Raw genomic sequence first — 13,252 nt, forward strand, 5'->3', positions numbered from 1 at the left:
AATTTCACTTGATCTGTCATCTGCACTTGATGCTGTTGATCTTTCTTTTCTTCTTCATTGGCTCTCTGAGGTTGGTGTCTCAGCTACTGCTCTAATATGGTTCTCCTCTTTCCTGTCTGACCGCAAATTCTCAGGATCATCCATTTCTCCCAAAAAACATTGATATGGTGTTCCCCAGGGTTCTGTTCTCTCACCTCTCTTGTTTAACATTTACCTTAGTCTGCTTGCTTCACTTCTCCGTGACCTTATTGTAAATTTCTACATTTACACTGATGATATTCTCTTATTTTTCCTTTTTCCCCGTATCAAATTGATCTTTCTGTTGTTCATTCCTGTCTCAACTCTGTCTTATCTTGGCTCACAGATCATAGACTAATTCTTAACCCGAATAAGACCACTGCATGCAGGATCACTGGATCTCTTCTTACCCCTTACATGTTATCTGACTCTTTTAAACCAATCAGTACAACTTGTTAATACCTTCCGCTATTTAGGTGGCACTCTGGGCTCCCACCTTTCTTTTTCTCAACACATTTCTTCTGTTCTTAAATCAGGATTCTGTTCTCTTCATCGACTCCACTCCATTCGTTCTTACTTTGACTTTGCTCATTGCATGCCCTGGTTCATGCGCTTGTCATTTCCAAAATCAATTATTGTAATTCTGTCTTTGCAGGCCTCCAAAATTCTCAACAGAAAAGACTAAAAACTCATCACAATTCCTACTTTTCTCTGCAAGGCCAAACGTTCTGACCATGTCACTCCTCTGTTTCTTCGACCTCACTGGTTGCCTTTCCCTTATCAGTCTTTTTTTCAAGATTCTCTGTTTAGTTCATAAGGTTTATCACACTGTTTTCCCCTCTTTCCTCTCCTCTGTGATCATTCCCTACATGGCTTCAAGTTCCCTCTACTCTCACCGTTTGGTTCTTCCCACTTCTAAATTAGCACATTTGGAATCCACTCGTCATTCTGCCTTTTATTTTCTTGTTATATCTCAAAAAAGTGGAAGTGAAATCACAAAACTGAAAACCCAAGTAACACAACTAATGACCCACTCAGTTAAAAAATGAGTATACATGAAAACAGTACATGTCTTATTGTAAAGAAGGAAAAGCCTCAAGGAACTCCTGACAATAAAGGTCTAGCGGGCTATTGGAGATCAATATGACCTAACAAATAGTCAATATGATCTGTCCTGATCATAGGCTCAAAAACGTGCCTAAAAAACCACAGTGGTAAGTGCTTTCAAAACAAATCATTCAAGTGTTCTACTCAAGATTCAGGCTTGTACTTATTCACAGTCGTTTACATATGCAGTCTCCACTTAAACCCACAGTTCGCGCTGCTGTGATCCCTTGGTGCACTGAATCAATTTTGCTGTGGAACACCCCAGACCAATGGTGGCCAGCGTTTCGCCCCAATTCCAATGGGCTATGCTGCATCAGGGTCCAGTCTAACAGGGGCTGCAAATAAACAAAGACTTCCTAAGTGTCCAAACACCAACTGTGCAATCTTTTCACATTTAAATCACTTCATTCGTACTTCAATGACAGCATTCCTACTATAGACCACTGTCTGGCGATGCCACACTTATGAAAATGGCGGCTTTAAATAGCTCTCAAGGATGTCAGATGCATCTAACAAACCTGACCAATCAAAGCAGGGTTCAAAAAAAAGACTCCATTCAATTCACAACCCTTCAGGTTCCAGTGACTTAAAACGAAAAATCCATTCTTGTTCCCGCTGAAGTAACACCCTTCGAAAATCCCCTCCTCTTTTGAAAGGATAAACTTGTAACACCATGCATTTCAAATCCTCAAAAACATGTTGGTATTCAGTACAATGAACTACTAGAGGTAAATTGGTTTTATGCGTTTGAATCGTTCTCTTATGCTCAATAAGGTGGAGTTCTAACATTCTTGATGTCTGTCCCACATAAATCTTATTACATGGACATTGTAAACAGTAAATCACTCTCAGATTTACGTGAAGTCTGCTGTTTCAAATAATATTTCCAGTTAGTGGCAGGATTAATGAATTCTGAAGTTTCTAACATCAAGTCACAGACTGAACATGCCCCACACTTCATGTGCCGACCCTTAGCCCTTAGACTGACCTCTTGGATTACTGTGGGAAGGGTGGAAGGACAAAAGAGTTCCTTTAGGTTGTTATCCCTACTATAGGCAAACTTCAATGAATAGTCCTTACAGGTCTCAATAGACTGTAACAAGGGCCAGTGCTTATGGACAGCACGGACATTTCTCAAGGAGCTGCTGGTGTATTTTGTTACATAGGTTAAAATATTGTCCTCCTCATCTATAACCCTTCTGGGAGTTAATAATAAACGAAGTTTAATAATAGGAGTTGATCTTTCCAATTTATTCTGAGCACACTATATATATATTTATATTATTTCAAATATTGGTTTGCATTTTTTGAGTTACTGCAGGAAGGAGGGAAGGGCAAAGGGAGAGAATGTTTCCACAGTCAGAAGTGAAAACAAGATGGCAAGAATCTTTGCATTTTGGAGGTGTTCAGGAAGTTATTGAGGTCTGCTGTGGGAAAGCCCAAATAAAGTCCCCTTCCATGAGTTTTACACTAGTAAGATCTAAAATATTCAACTGGGTTGAAAGCCTCTGCTCTAGGGTATACATATTCAGGTCTTCTGGTCTCTTCTCATATAACATAGTAACATAGTAGATGACGGCAGAAAAAGACCTGCACGGTCCATCCAGTCTGCCCAAGAAGATAAATTCATATGTGCTACTTTTTTATTTGTAGTGTCCTCTTTAGTGCACAGACCGTATAAGTCTGGCCAGCCCTATCCCCGCCTCCCAAACACCAACCCCGCCTCCCAACCACCAGCTCTGGCACAGACCCTATAAGTCTGCCCAGCACTATCCCCGCCTCCCACCACCGGCTCTGGCACAGACCGTATAAGTCTGCCCAGCACTAGTCCCGCCTCCCAACCACCAGCCCCAGCACAGACCATATAAGTCTGCCCAGCACTAGCCCCGCCTCCCAACCACCAACCCCGCCTCCCAACCACCAGCTCTGGCACAGACCCTATAAGTCTGCCCAGCACTATCCCCGCCTCCCAACTACCAGTCCCGCCTCCCACCACCAGCTGTGGCACAGACCGTATAAGTCTGCCCAGCACTATCCCCGCCTCCCACCACCGGCTCTGGCACAGACCGTATAAGTCTGCCCAGCACTAGTCCCGCCTCCCAACCACCAGCCCCAGCACAGACCATATAAGTCTGCCCAGCACTAGCCCCGCCTCCCAACCACCAGCTCTGCCACCCATTCTAGGCTAAGCTCCTGAGGATCCCTTCCTTCTGCACAGGATTCCTTTATGTTTATCCCATGCATGTTTGAATTCTGTTACTGTTTTCATCTCCACCACCTCCCGCGGGAGGGCATTCCAAGCATCCACCACCCTCTCCGTGAAAAAATACTTCCTGACATTCTTCTTGAGTCTGCCCCCCTTCAATCTCATTTCATGCCCTCTTGTTCTACCGCCTTCCCATCTCCGGAAAAGGTTTGTTTGCGGATTAATACCTTTCAAATATTTGAACGTCTGTATCATATCACCCCTGTTTCTTCTTTCCTCCAGGGTATACATGTTCAGGTCCGCAAGTCTCTCCTCATACGCAAATCCCATACCATCCTCGTAGCTTTTCTTTGCACCGCTTCAATTCTTTTTACATCCTTAGCAAGATATGGCCTCCAAAACTGAACACAATACTCCAGGTGGGGTCTCACCAATGACTTGTACAGGGGCATCAACACCTCTTTTCTTCTGCTGGTCACACCTCTCTCTATATAGCCTAGTAACCTAGCTACGGCCACCGCCTTGTCACACTGTTTCATTGCCTTCAGATCCTCAGATACTGTCACCCCAAGATCCCTCTCCCCATCCGTTCCTGCTGAAGGAATGGATCCTCAGGAGCTTAGTCAAGATCGGGAAGCAGGGCTGGTGGTTGGGAGACTGGGATAGTGCTGGGCAGACTTATACGGTCTGTGCCAGAGCCGGTGGTGGGAAGCGGGACTGGTGGTTGGGAGGCGGGGATAGTGCTGGACAGACTTGTACGGTCTGTGCCAGAGCCGGTGGTTGGGAGGCAGGGCTGGTGGTTGGGAGGTGAGGATAGTGCTGGGCAGACTTATACGGTCTGTGCCAGAGCCGGTGGTTGGGAGGAGGGGCTGGTGGTTGGGAGGCGGGGATAGTGCTAGGCAGACTTATACGGTCTGTGCCAGAGCCGGTGGTGGGAAGCGGGACTAGTGGTTGGGAGGCAGGGATAGTGCTGGACAGACTTGTACGGTCTGTGCCAGAGCCGGTGGTTGGGAGGCAGGGATAGTGCTGGGTAGACTTATACGGTCTGTGCCCTGAAGAGCACAGGTACAAATCAAAGTAGGGTATACACAAAAAGCAGCAAATATGAGTTATCTTGTTGGGCAGACTGGATGGACCGTGCAGGTCTTTTTCTGCCATCATCTACTATGTTACTATGTTACTTTGCATTTCTTCGCATTGAATTTTAATTGCCAAACCTTAGACCATTCTTCTAGCTTTTTCAGATCCTTTTTCATGTTTTCTACACCGTTTATTAAAGTTTGCTATACTGTCCTATCTGAACAAACAGGTCAGGGCGGTTTACAAAACTAAAAACAATGCAAAAATAATACATTTTAAAACAGAGAAAAAAAGAAGAAAAGAGAGAAAAAAAAAAAGAATTTCATTGAGACAGGACAGATAACATGCAAAATAGGGACATAAATTTTTTTTAAAATAATATTCATAACGGAAAAACCCTAGTCAAGAAATAGTCTCACTGGGAGTTGATACCAAAGGCGTTGGAGAAAAAGTGTGTTTTATGGAGAGTCTTGACTTTTTTTAAAGGAGGGTTCAGAGTGTATGATAGTAGGGAGATCATTCCAAAGTTTAGGGCCAAGAAAATAAAACCCACGTAACACAACTAATGACCCACTCAGTTAAAAAATGAGTATACGTGAAAACAGTACGTCTTTTTGTAAAGAAGGAAAAGCCTCAAGGTATACACAGGTATAAATACCCCTGATCACTGGATTCGCAATATCCTCCACTATTTCAGTCATTGCACACTTGTATCACCACTAGTGTTATAAAATGTCCATACGGTGATCAAACAGTCCAAAAGATTTGTACGGTTCATATAAACTATAAACCATAGCAGGTCATTTTGCGAACAGAGCATATTTGTATATTGTATGTCCAAATTATTATCACAAGATCAAAGGAATCATTTCACTTCTCTGGGGTCCTAACATAGACTGTGTTTCATATAAAGCTTCTTCAGGAAACCCCAATGTTCCAAAATAGATAAGGTGTTGATCTTTTACTGCAACACATTCAATGGTCTTTGGAACCATTATACTCTTAAAAACTAAGCAATCAGTGATTATGGGTATTTATACCCTTGCTGATTTTTACATTTGATTCTGAGCACAGCATATACATATTTATATTATTTGTCGTGTTTGTCCTAATTAGATTGTAAGCTCTGTTGAGCAGGAACTGTCTCTTCATGTTCAAGTGTACAGTGCTGTGTACGTCTAGTAGGGCTTTAGAAATGATAAATAGTAATAGTAGTAAAATATTGGTTTGCATTTTTTGAGTTACTGTGGATTATTTGGTTGATGTGATTATTAGGAACTTTTCCCTTGGTATTTTTTCGATTATATTATTTCCCTGAGTACTTGTTTGGGCTTCCTTTTTCCTGGGCAAGAGAGGGTTCTAAGAGAACAGCATGTACATCTGGCAGTGCTGCTACTGATGACATGCTGGAAATGTTGCTCTACTGTTTCATTGGAGGAAATTGCAATTCTGGACTAAGGGTGGTATCCAGATCCCAGAACACTGGAGAACCTCTTCTCTGCCCCCAGGGCTAAATACAAGCTTGCTGTAGAGGACACCAACACCTTGGACTGGTTAACAAAAGTGTCTTTTGGTCTGATAGTAAGAGTAACAAGGTGTAAAGGAGGTACTCTGCACCTTGGCTTTGTTTCTGGCCTCTCTATTAAGGCAATTAAAATGCAGGAGAAAATACAGTAGGAGCACTGCACAACTACACCTCTGTGCTTCCACTTTGAATCTCTTTGTTTTTTTTATTAATAATTTATTTTTAAATAAGATTGTCACGATTGTGCCCATGTTTAATGCTCTCATGCATCTCGCCACCTGGTGGTTAGACCTGGTGGCTGCGAGGTACTGTCTGTTTCCCATGTTCCAGAAGCCATGTTAGTCCGGTCCAGATCTTCCAGCCTTCCAGACTGTCTTGGGATTTTTGGAACTTAGCAGCACCCTTACCTGGTGAACTCCCTTGTATGTTGCCTTTATTAAGCACCTGGGAACTTTCAGGCTTTGCCTTGGCAACAGAGGTCTTCAGTTGTGTTCTTGTCCTTGTTGGTCTGTTTCGGTTCCTGCCCTGAAAGCTTGCTTTGCCTGTCTTTGACTCTGCTGTTTTCCTGGATTATTCTACTGATTGCCGCCTGCCTTTGACTCTGCTGATTTCCTGGATTATTCTACTGATTGCCGCCTGCCTTTGACCCTGCTGATTTCCTGGTTTATTCTACTGTCTGCAGCCTGTCCAGACTCTGCTGTGTTCCTGGATTATTCTATTGATTGTCGCCAGCCTATAGACTCTGTTGGCTTCCTGGTTTCCCTTTTGCTTTGCTGCCTGCCGGTAAGACCCTGCTCGTTTCATGGACTATTCTCCTGCTGCTGCTTAGTGCTTCTGTTCCTGTTCAGCTGCTCCAGTCCGGCCTCTGCCCGTCTGTCTGTGGTCTGCCTCGCCTCCTGTTTGGGTGAATTGCCTGCCGCTGCCGCTCCTCAGCAGTGGCCCAAGGGCTCACGTTTTCCTCACCAGCATGACAAAGATTAAGGAGACCAACATGACAATGCTGGCAAAGTTAGAGTTCAGGTAATCTAGAAAGCTCTCTAGATTAAAGAAAAATTGAACAGCTTTCCAGAAATATCTGATATTGGTATTATGTACTTAGTATCCTCCTCCTTCCCCTCCACCCCCCACCAAACAAATGTGTGGCTTCTTACCCTACTGTCCTCTGAAAAAGCTCATTGCTTTACATTTCTTCCTTCTCTTTCTTTTTTCAGGAAAGTTGTTCAAAGCCAAAGATGTGCCATTGATAGCAGAATTTTTTTTGATGTTCTATAAAGATAAGCCTATAGACTGGCTCCTTGACCATTTACTATGGGTCAAAGTATGTAATCCAGAGAAAGATGCTGTAAGTACATATTCTTCATGTCTAAATTTTTCATTATCAGAAAATAGAGGATTATAAACATCTATGGGGAGTCAGAAAGGGTGAACATTTACTGATTTGATGCAATACTTAAATTCTTTTTATTTATTGGCTCCCCCTTGTATACTATGGTGCTCATTTTCAAAGCATATAGACTTACAAAGTTATATAGAGGCATATTTTCAAAGACTTACAAAGTTCCCTAGGTTACTATGAGGCATATTTTCAAAGCACTTAGCCTTCCAAAGTTCCATAGAAACCTATGGAACTTTGGAAGGCTAAGTGCTTTGAAAATATGCCTCTATGTAACTTTGTAAGTCTTCTTTGAAAATGAGCCCTATAATAACCTATGTAACTTCGTAAGTCATGTGCTTTGAAAATGAGCCTCTATATATGCTTAATTATTGCTTCCTTTTTTACAGAAATATTCAAAGTGAGTTGGAGCAAAATTATTGCAATCCAGTATAACAAAATGCAGAAAACTCAGAACAGAGAACTGGTACAAAAACCAACAGGAGGGGGAGCAATTTTAGATGGAGCCCTTAGTAGAATATAGGACTTAGTATGAGAGGTAATGGTGTTGAGTCCACTGGGATCAGTGATCATATTTATTTATTTGGATTTATTTACCGCCTTTCGACTCCTCCCTCTCCTCTGCCCATATCCAGCAGACAGCTAAGACCTGTCGCTTCTTCCTCTATATTAGCAAAATTCGCCCATTCCTCTCTGTACAGACCACCCGAACCCTCGTCCACTCACTCTTTACCTCTCGTCTTGACTATTGCAACCTTCTCCTCGCTGGTCTCCCGCTTAGCCACCTATCCCCCCTTCAATCTGTCCAAAATTCCGCCGCACGTCTTATCTACCGCGTGAACCGATACTCTCATATCACCCCTCTCCTCAAGTCGCTTCACTGGCTCCCGATCCGCTACCGTATACAGTTCAAGCTTCTCCTAATGACCTTCAAATGCACTCAATCTGCAGCCCCCCATTACCTCTCTTCCCTCCTCTCCCCTATGTCCCCACCCGTAACCTCCGCTCTCAGGACAAATCACTCCTATCTGTACCCTTCTCCACCACCGCTAACTCCAGACTCCACCCCTTCTGCCTCGCATCACCTTATGCCTGGAACAGACTCCCCGAGCCCATACGCCATGCGCCCTCCCTGCCCATCTTCAAGTCCTTACTCAAAGCCCATCTCTTCTCCCTTGCTTTTGGCGCCTAACCACCTTCCCCATTCATGATACCTACACTGACTACATAGCTTATTACCCTTAGATTGTAAGCTCTCTTGAGCAGGGACTGTCCTTCCCCATGTCTTAACTTGTACAGCGCTGCGTAACCCTTGTAGCGCTATAGAAATGCTAAGTAGTAGTAGTAGGAATTCACTCAAGGCGGTGTACAGCAAGAATAAGTCAAACATAAGTAACAGACAATTACAGCAGTAAAAATATTGAAAGAACAGTACAAAGTATGGCATAGTGTGCTACATTATAATGCCAACACAATAAAACATTTTAATAGACAGCATAGGGTATAAGCAAAGATGGAAAAAATTCTTACTCCTGTTACTCTATCTTATCTATAAGAAAATAAGGGACTAGTTAGAGAGTTGCAAGTGAGGTCAGAAAGTTGCTTGAACATTATCTTGGCTAGAGTAGGAGTGGATAACCTTATCCTCCTATAATATGTTCAGCCGGTGTCATTTACGTCTTCTGTTAAAGGCCTGGTTGAAGAGCCAGCTTTCACCTGCTTCCTGAAGTAGAGATAGTGTTGTGTTAAGTGAAGCCTTTCAGGCAGTGCATTCCAGAGTGTGGGGGCTACTCCGGAGAAGGCTCACTTGTGGGTATCACATCATGTGATGTCCTTTGGAGAGGGTGTGGTTAGGGAAACTCCTTGGGAGGATCTTAGTGACCTTGAAGGTGTGTAGAGGGAGAGGTCCAGAGAGATAATCAAAGCAATATGACCTTGTTCAAGTGTAGAATGTAATTCACTTAGGAGAGCTGCTAGTATTTTCTCTGTGCTATAGCCTCACCTGAAGCCTGAGTGTCTAGGATGTAATGCGTTAATAGATTCTGAGAACGATTGTAATTGTGAAAACACAATAGTTTCCAATATCTTAGCCAGAAATGGGAGGTTGGAAACTGGACGGTAATTGCTTGGAGAGAGGGGCTCGAGTGAGGGCTTCTTCAAGTATGGTTTATCCAGAGCTTCTTTAAAAGCTTTTGGAACAATTCCTTTTGTACGTGTGTACATGGGAGTATTTATTTGAAATCCACTGCAGTGCCCCCTAGGATACCCAATTGCTCTCCTGGGATGTCTTTGTGGCCAGTCTACTAAGAATGCTGGCTCCTCCTACATCCCAATGGCTTGATTTTGTTCGTGTTTCACTTGGACAGGATTTTTTTGAAAATGGACCAAAAAGGTAAATGCATAGAACACAAAATCATCTAGCAAATACCATTTTTTGGGGAAAAAAAAGATAAGGCATTTCTATTTTGAAAATGACTATATTCTCCACTTTTTAGCAAAACGTCCAACGGTGGACTTAGACGTCATATCAAAAATGCCCCTCCACATAACTTTTTAAGTCTAAGGGGATGTTTTTCCTTCGCACCAGGGCCCTTTTTACCACAGCAGGTAAAAAGACCCCAGGCACTCATGGCCATGCGGTAAGAGAACTCTTACTGCATGGCCATGTTACGGGGAGCCCTTACCACCACCCATTGAGATGGCGATAAGGGCTCCCGCACTAACCTGGCGGTAACTGGGCAGCACATGGCAATTCCTGATGCAGTGCAAGCCATTTTTGGGTGTTTTCTTTTCCCCCCGGAAATGGCGCGCACTTGGGGCGGGACTATTGCCGGCAGCCATATTATCTGTAAAAGGGCCCCTATGTGCTTTGAAAATACGCCTCTGTGTAACTTTGAAAATACGCCTCTATATGTCTTAACCTATTCCAGAGGGTATTCCTGTTCAAACTATGTTATATTTATTTACATTATTCAACATCCTCCCCATAACATCTTCCCCCTCTATATCATGGGAAAATACAAACAACAAGAGTACCCATTCTGCAAATTGGAATGTTTACTTTGTAAAATGTTTTTTACATCCATTGTTTTCTTTACAGAAACACTGTAGTAGACAAAAGGATAATTTGCGTATCCGTTATCGCCCATCTCTCTTTCAGCATGTGGGAACACATTCATCTCTAGAAGGAAAAATCCAGAATTTAAAAGTAAGATTCATCTTGGCATAAAAATTAATTTGTACAAATTATCTCGTATATAAATGTTAATTTTCTATAAAGATTTTTTTTTATAAATTGCAATATTTACTAGAATTCATTTTTCTGCACTAGGCTTTTCAGCAATTTTATTTTAAATACATTATTCCAAGACATAAAGGTTACTTCAGTACTCTGAGACAGTGGTTTTCAACCCAGTCCTTAAGTCGTACCTAGCCAGTCAGGTTTTCAGGATATCCAAAATGAATATGCATGAGATACATTCACATACAGTGGAGGGTGTGTATGCAGACCTACCTCATGTATATTCATTGTGGCTATTCTGAAAATCTGACTAGCAGTGGCATGCGATTAGGTCAGGGCATTCAAGATATTCATTGAACCTTCATCCTGCCCTACCAACATTCTATTTGTACCTCAGATTCCAGTTGTTCCCTTCCATTATCAGCAAAAGAGCAGACTGCACAATTGGTGCAAATGAGTAATCCCGCTTTGCAGGGCCTTCAGTGAATAGTCCATTGATAGTTATTAAATTTGGGGTTTTTGCCAGGTTCTTGGGGCCTGGATTGGCCGCTGTCGGAGACAGAGTGCTGGGCTTGATGGACCTTTGGTCTTTTCCCAGCGTGGCAGTGCTTATGTACTTATACTGAATCTCCAAAAGTTTTAGGGGGGCCCCGTCAGATGTGCTCAGGATTCAGGAAACTAGGATTGCCAACTATCCGGATTTTTTCAGGGTTCTAAAAATTTGTAAATTATCTCTCTCAAAATCAGAAGGATGGCATAATATAACCATTCTACAAAATCACCAAAGGCTGATCAAACACTCCACACTTCACCAAACTGACACCCATCAAATTAAAGGAAGACTATCCAAACACGGACAACACCAACAAAACGGAAGGAAAGATCACAACAAACATACACCACCCAAGGAACGACACTAATAAAAATCCACACGTCACCAAACCTAGCAGCCCCATACCAAAATATCCAAGTGGGCTACATCAATGCTAGGTCCGTAGTTAACAAAACAACAACAATATCAGATTGGATTAGCTCAGAAAACCTTGATCTTATCTTCATCAACGAAACGTGGATCCACAATCAAAAGGACCCCATAATCCTTGAACTATGCCACCCAGGCTACAAAATCACCCACTGGACCAGAACGGAAAAGAGAGGAGGAGGCATAGCAATAATCTACCGAACCCAATTCACCATTGAAACCATCGCCGTATCCTTAACACCCCAACTAGAAATTGCATCATTCAGAATCCAAAACAAATCCCTGATTGATCATCTGAACTGCGTCCTGTTCTACAGACCGCCCAGTAACTGGAACAAAAGCCAGCCTGTTTTCACGGACTTCATCTCGAACACTTGTGTAAACAACTCCAATACATTAATACTAGGTGACATAAACCTTCACTTGGAAGACCCCAACTTTACCAACGCACGTGAATGCAAAGACTTCCTACAGTCCTGGGATCTCAAATGGCATCACATGCAAGCCACCCACATCAAGGGACACACACTAGACCTCTTACCACAGAAACGTATCACACAAACTGTCCACAGATTATAACCTATTAATAACAGACATTAAATGGACAGAAACACCTTGGACCGACTACTACAAACTGAATTTATCTCTAGACTGGCAGAAGAAGGGATTAAACCACACACCAGCACACACAACTTACACCACGAGATGGCAAATAGATCCACAAGCATTCTGGCAACTGTTATATGACAACGACTGGAATACCCGAATGGACTCCATAAACTACCTCAACCATTGGGAGGATAGATGCAGAAGCGTACTAAACAAAATCGCACCCTTAAAGACAAGAATATCAAGGAGACAAAACTCGATACCATGGTTCAATGACGAATTTAAAAAACTCAAAACACAAACCAGGAAACTTGAACGAGCATTGAAAAAAACAAAAGATGAACATACACTCAATGCATGGAAACAAATACACAGAAAATACAAATACACAATAAGACAAACCAAAAGGCCCTATTATAAAATTAAAATAGGACCGGATTACAAAGATCTGAAAAAGCTATATCAACTCGTAAATAAATTATTAGACACCACCCCCATCACCACATCTGATACAGACATCCCACCCGCAGACAAACTTGCTAACTACTTTAATGAACAAATAATAAAATTACGCAGCAAACTTCCTCAGCACAACACCGACATCGAAAACTTCTTCATTGACCTGGACCCTAACCCCTGATGGATGCCCAGCTGACCGTATCTGGTCAACATTTACTCTCCTCACCACTGAAACAGTTAAAAAAGTGACTCATAGGTTTGCCAACACCCACTATAAACTGGATACATGTCCCAGTCACCTACTTAAATCCGCTGCGACCGCTTCATAGAAGACCTAACATCTCACCTAAACTTCATGCTACAACAAGGTCTCTTCCCCAAGGAATATGGCAACATCCTACTCACCCCAATACCAAAAGACACCAAGAAAAGTACAAACGATCTAACCAATTACCGCCCAGTCGTGTCTATCCCGCTAGTAGTCAAATTGATGGAGAGCTTGGTGACCAAACAGCTTACGGAATACATGGAGAAGTTCTCAATATTACACAATTCACAGTCAGGATTCCTCCCCCACCACAGTACTGAAACTGTTCTAGTCACTCTCCTGGCCAAATTCAAGCAAGAAATAG

General features: G+C 42.6%; 1 protein-coding gene across 1 annotated transcript in view; it reads left to right on the top strand.

Moving 5' to 3' along the window:
* MGAT4D (MGAT4 family member D) overlaps positions 1-13,252 on the top strand; it is a 393,296-nt gene that overhangs the window by 294,680 nt on the left and 85,364 nt on the right. The window contains exons 11-12 of the mRNA XM_030192245.1: positions 7,148-7,278; positions 10,430-10,537. Of these exons, the coding sequence (XP_030048105.1) occupies positions 7,148-7,278; positions 10,430-10,537 (239 nt within the window). The remainder of the gene's footprint in view (positions 1-7,147; positions 7,279-10,429; positions 10,538-13,252) is intronic.

This window comes from Microcaecilia unicolor, chromosome 2 (genome assembly GCF_901765095.1).
Source record: "Microcaecilia unicolor chromosome 2, aMicUni1.1, whole genome shotgun sequence".
NCBI lineage: Eukaryota > Metazoa > Chordata > Amphibia > Gymnophiona > Siphonopidae > Microcaecilia > Microcaecilia unicolor.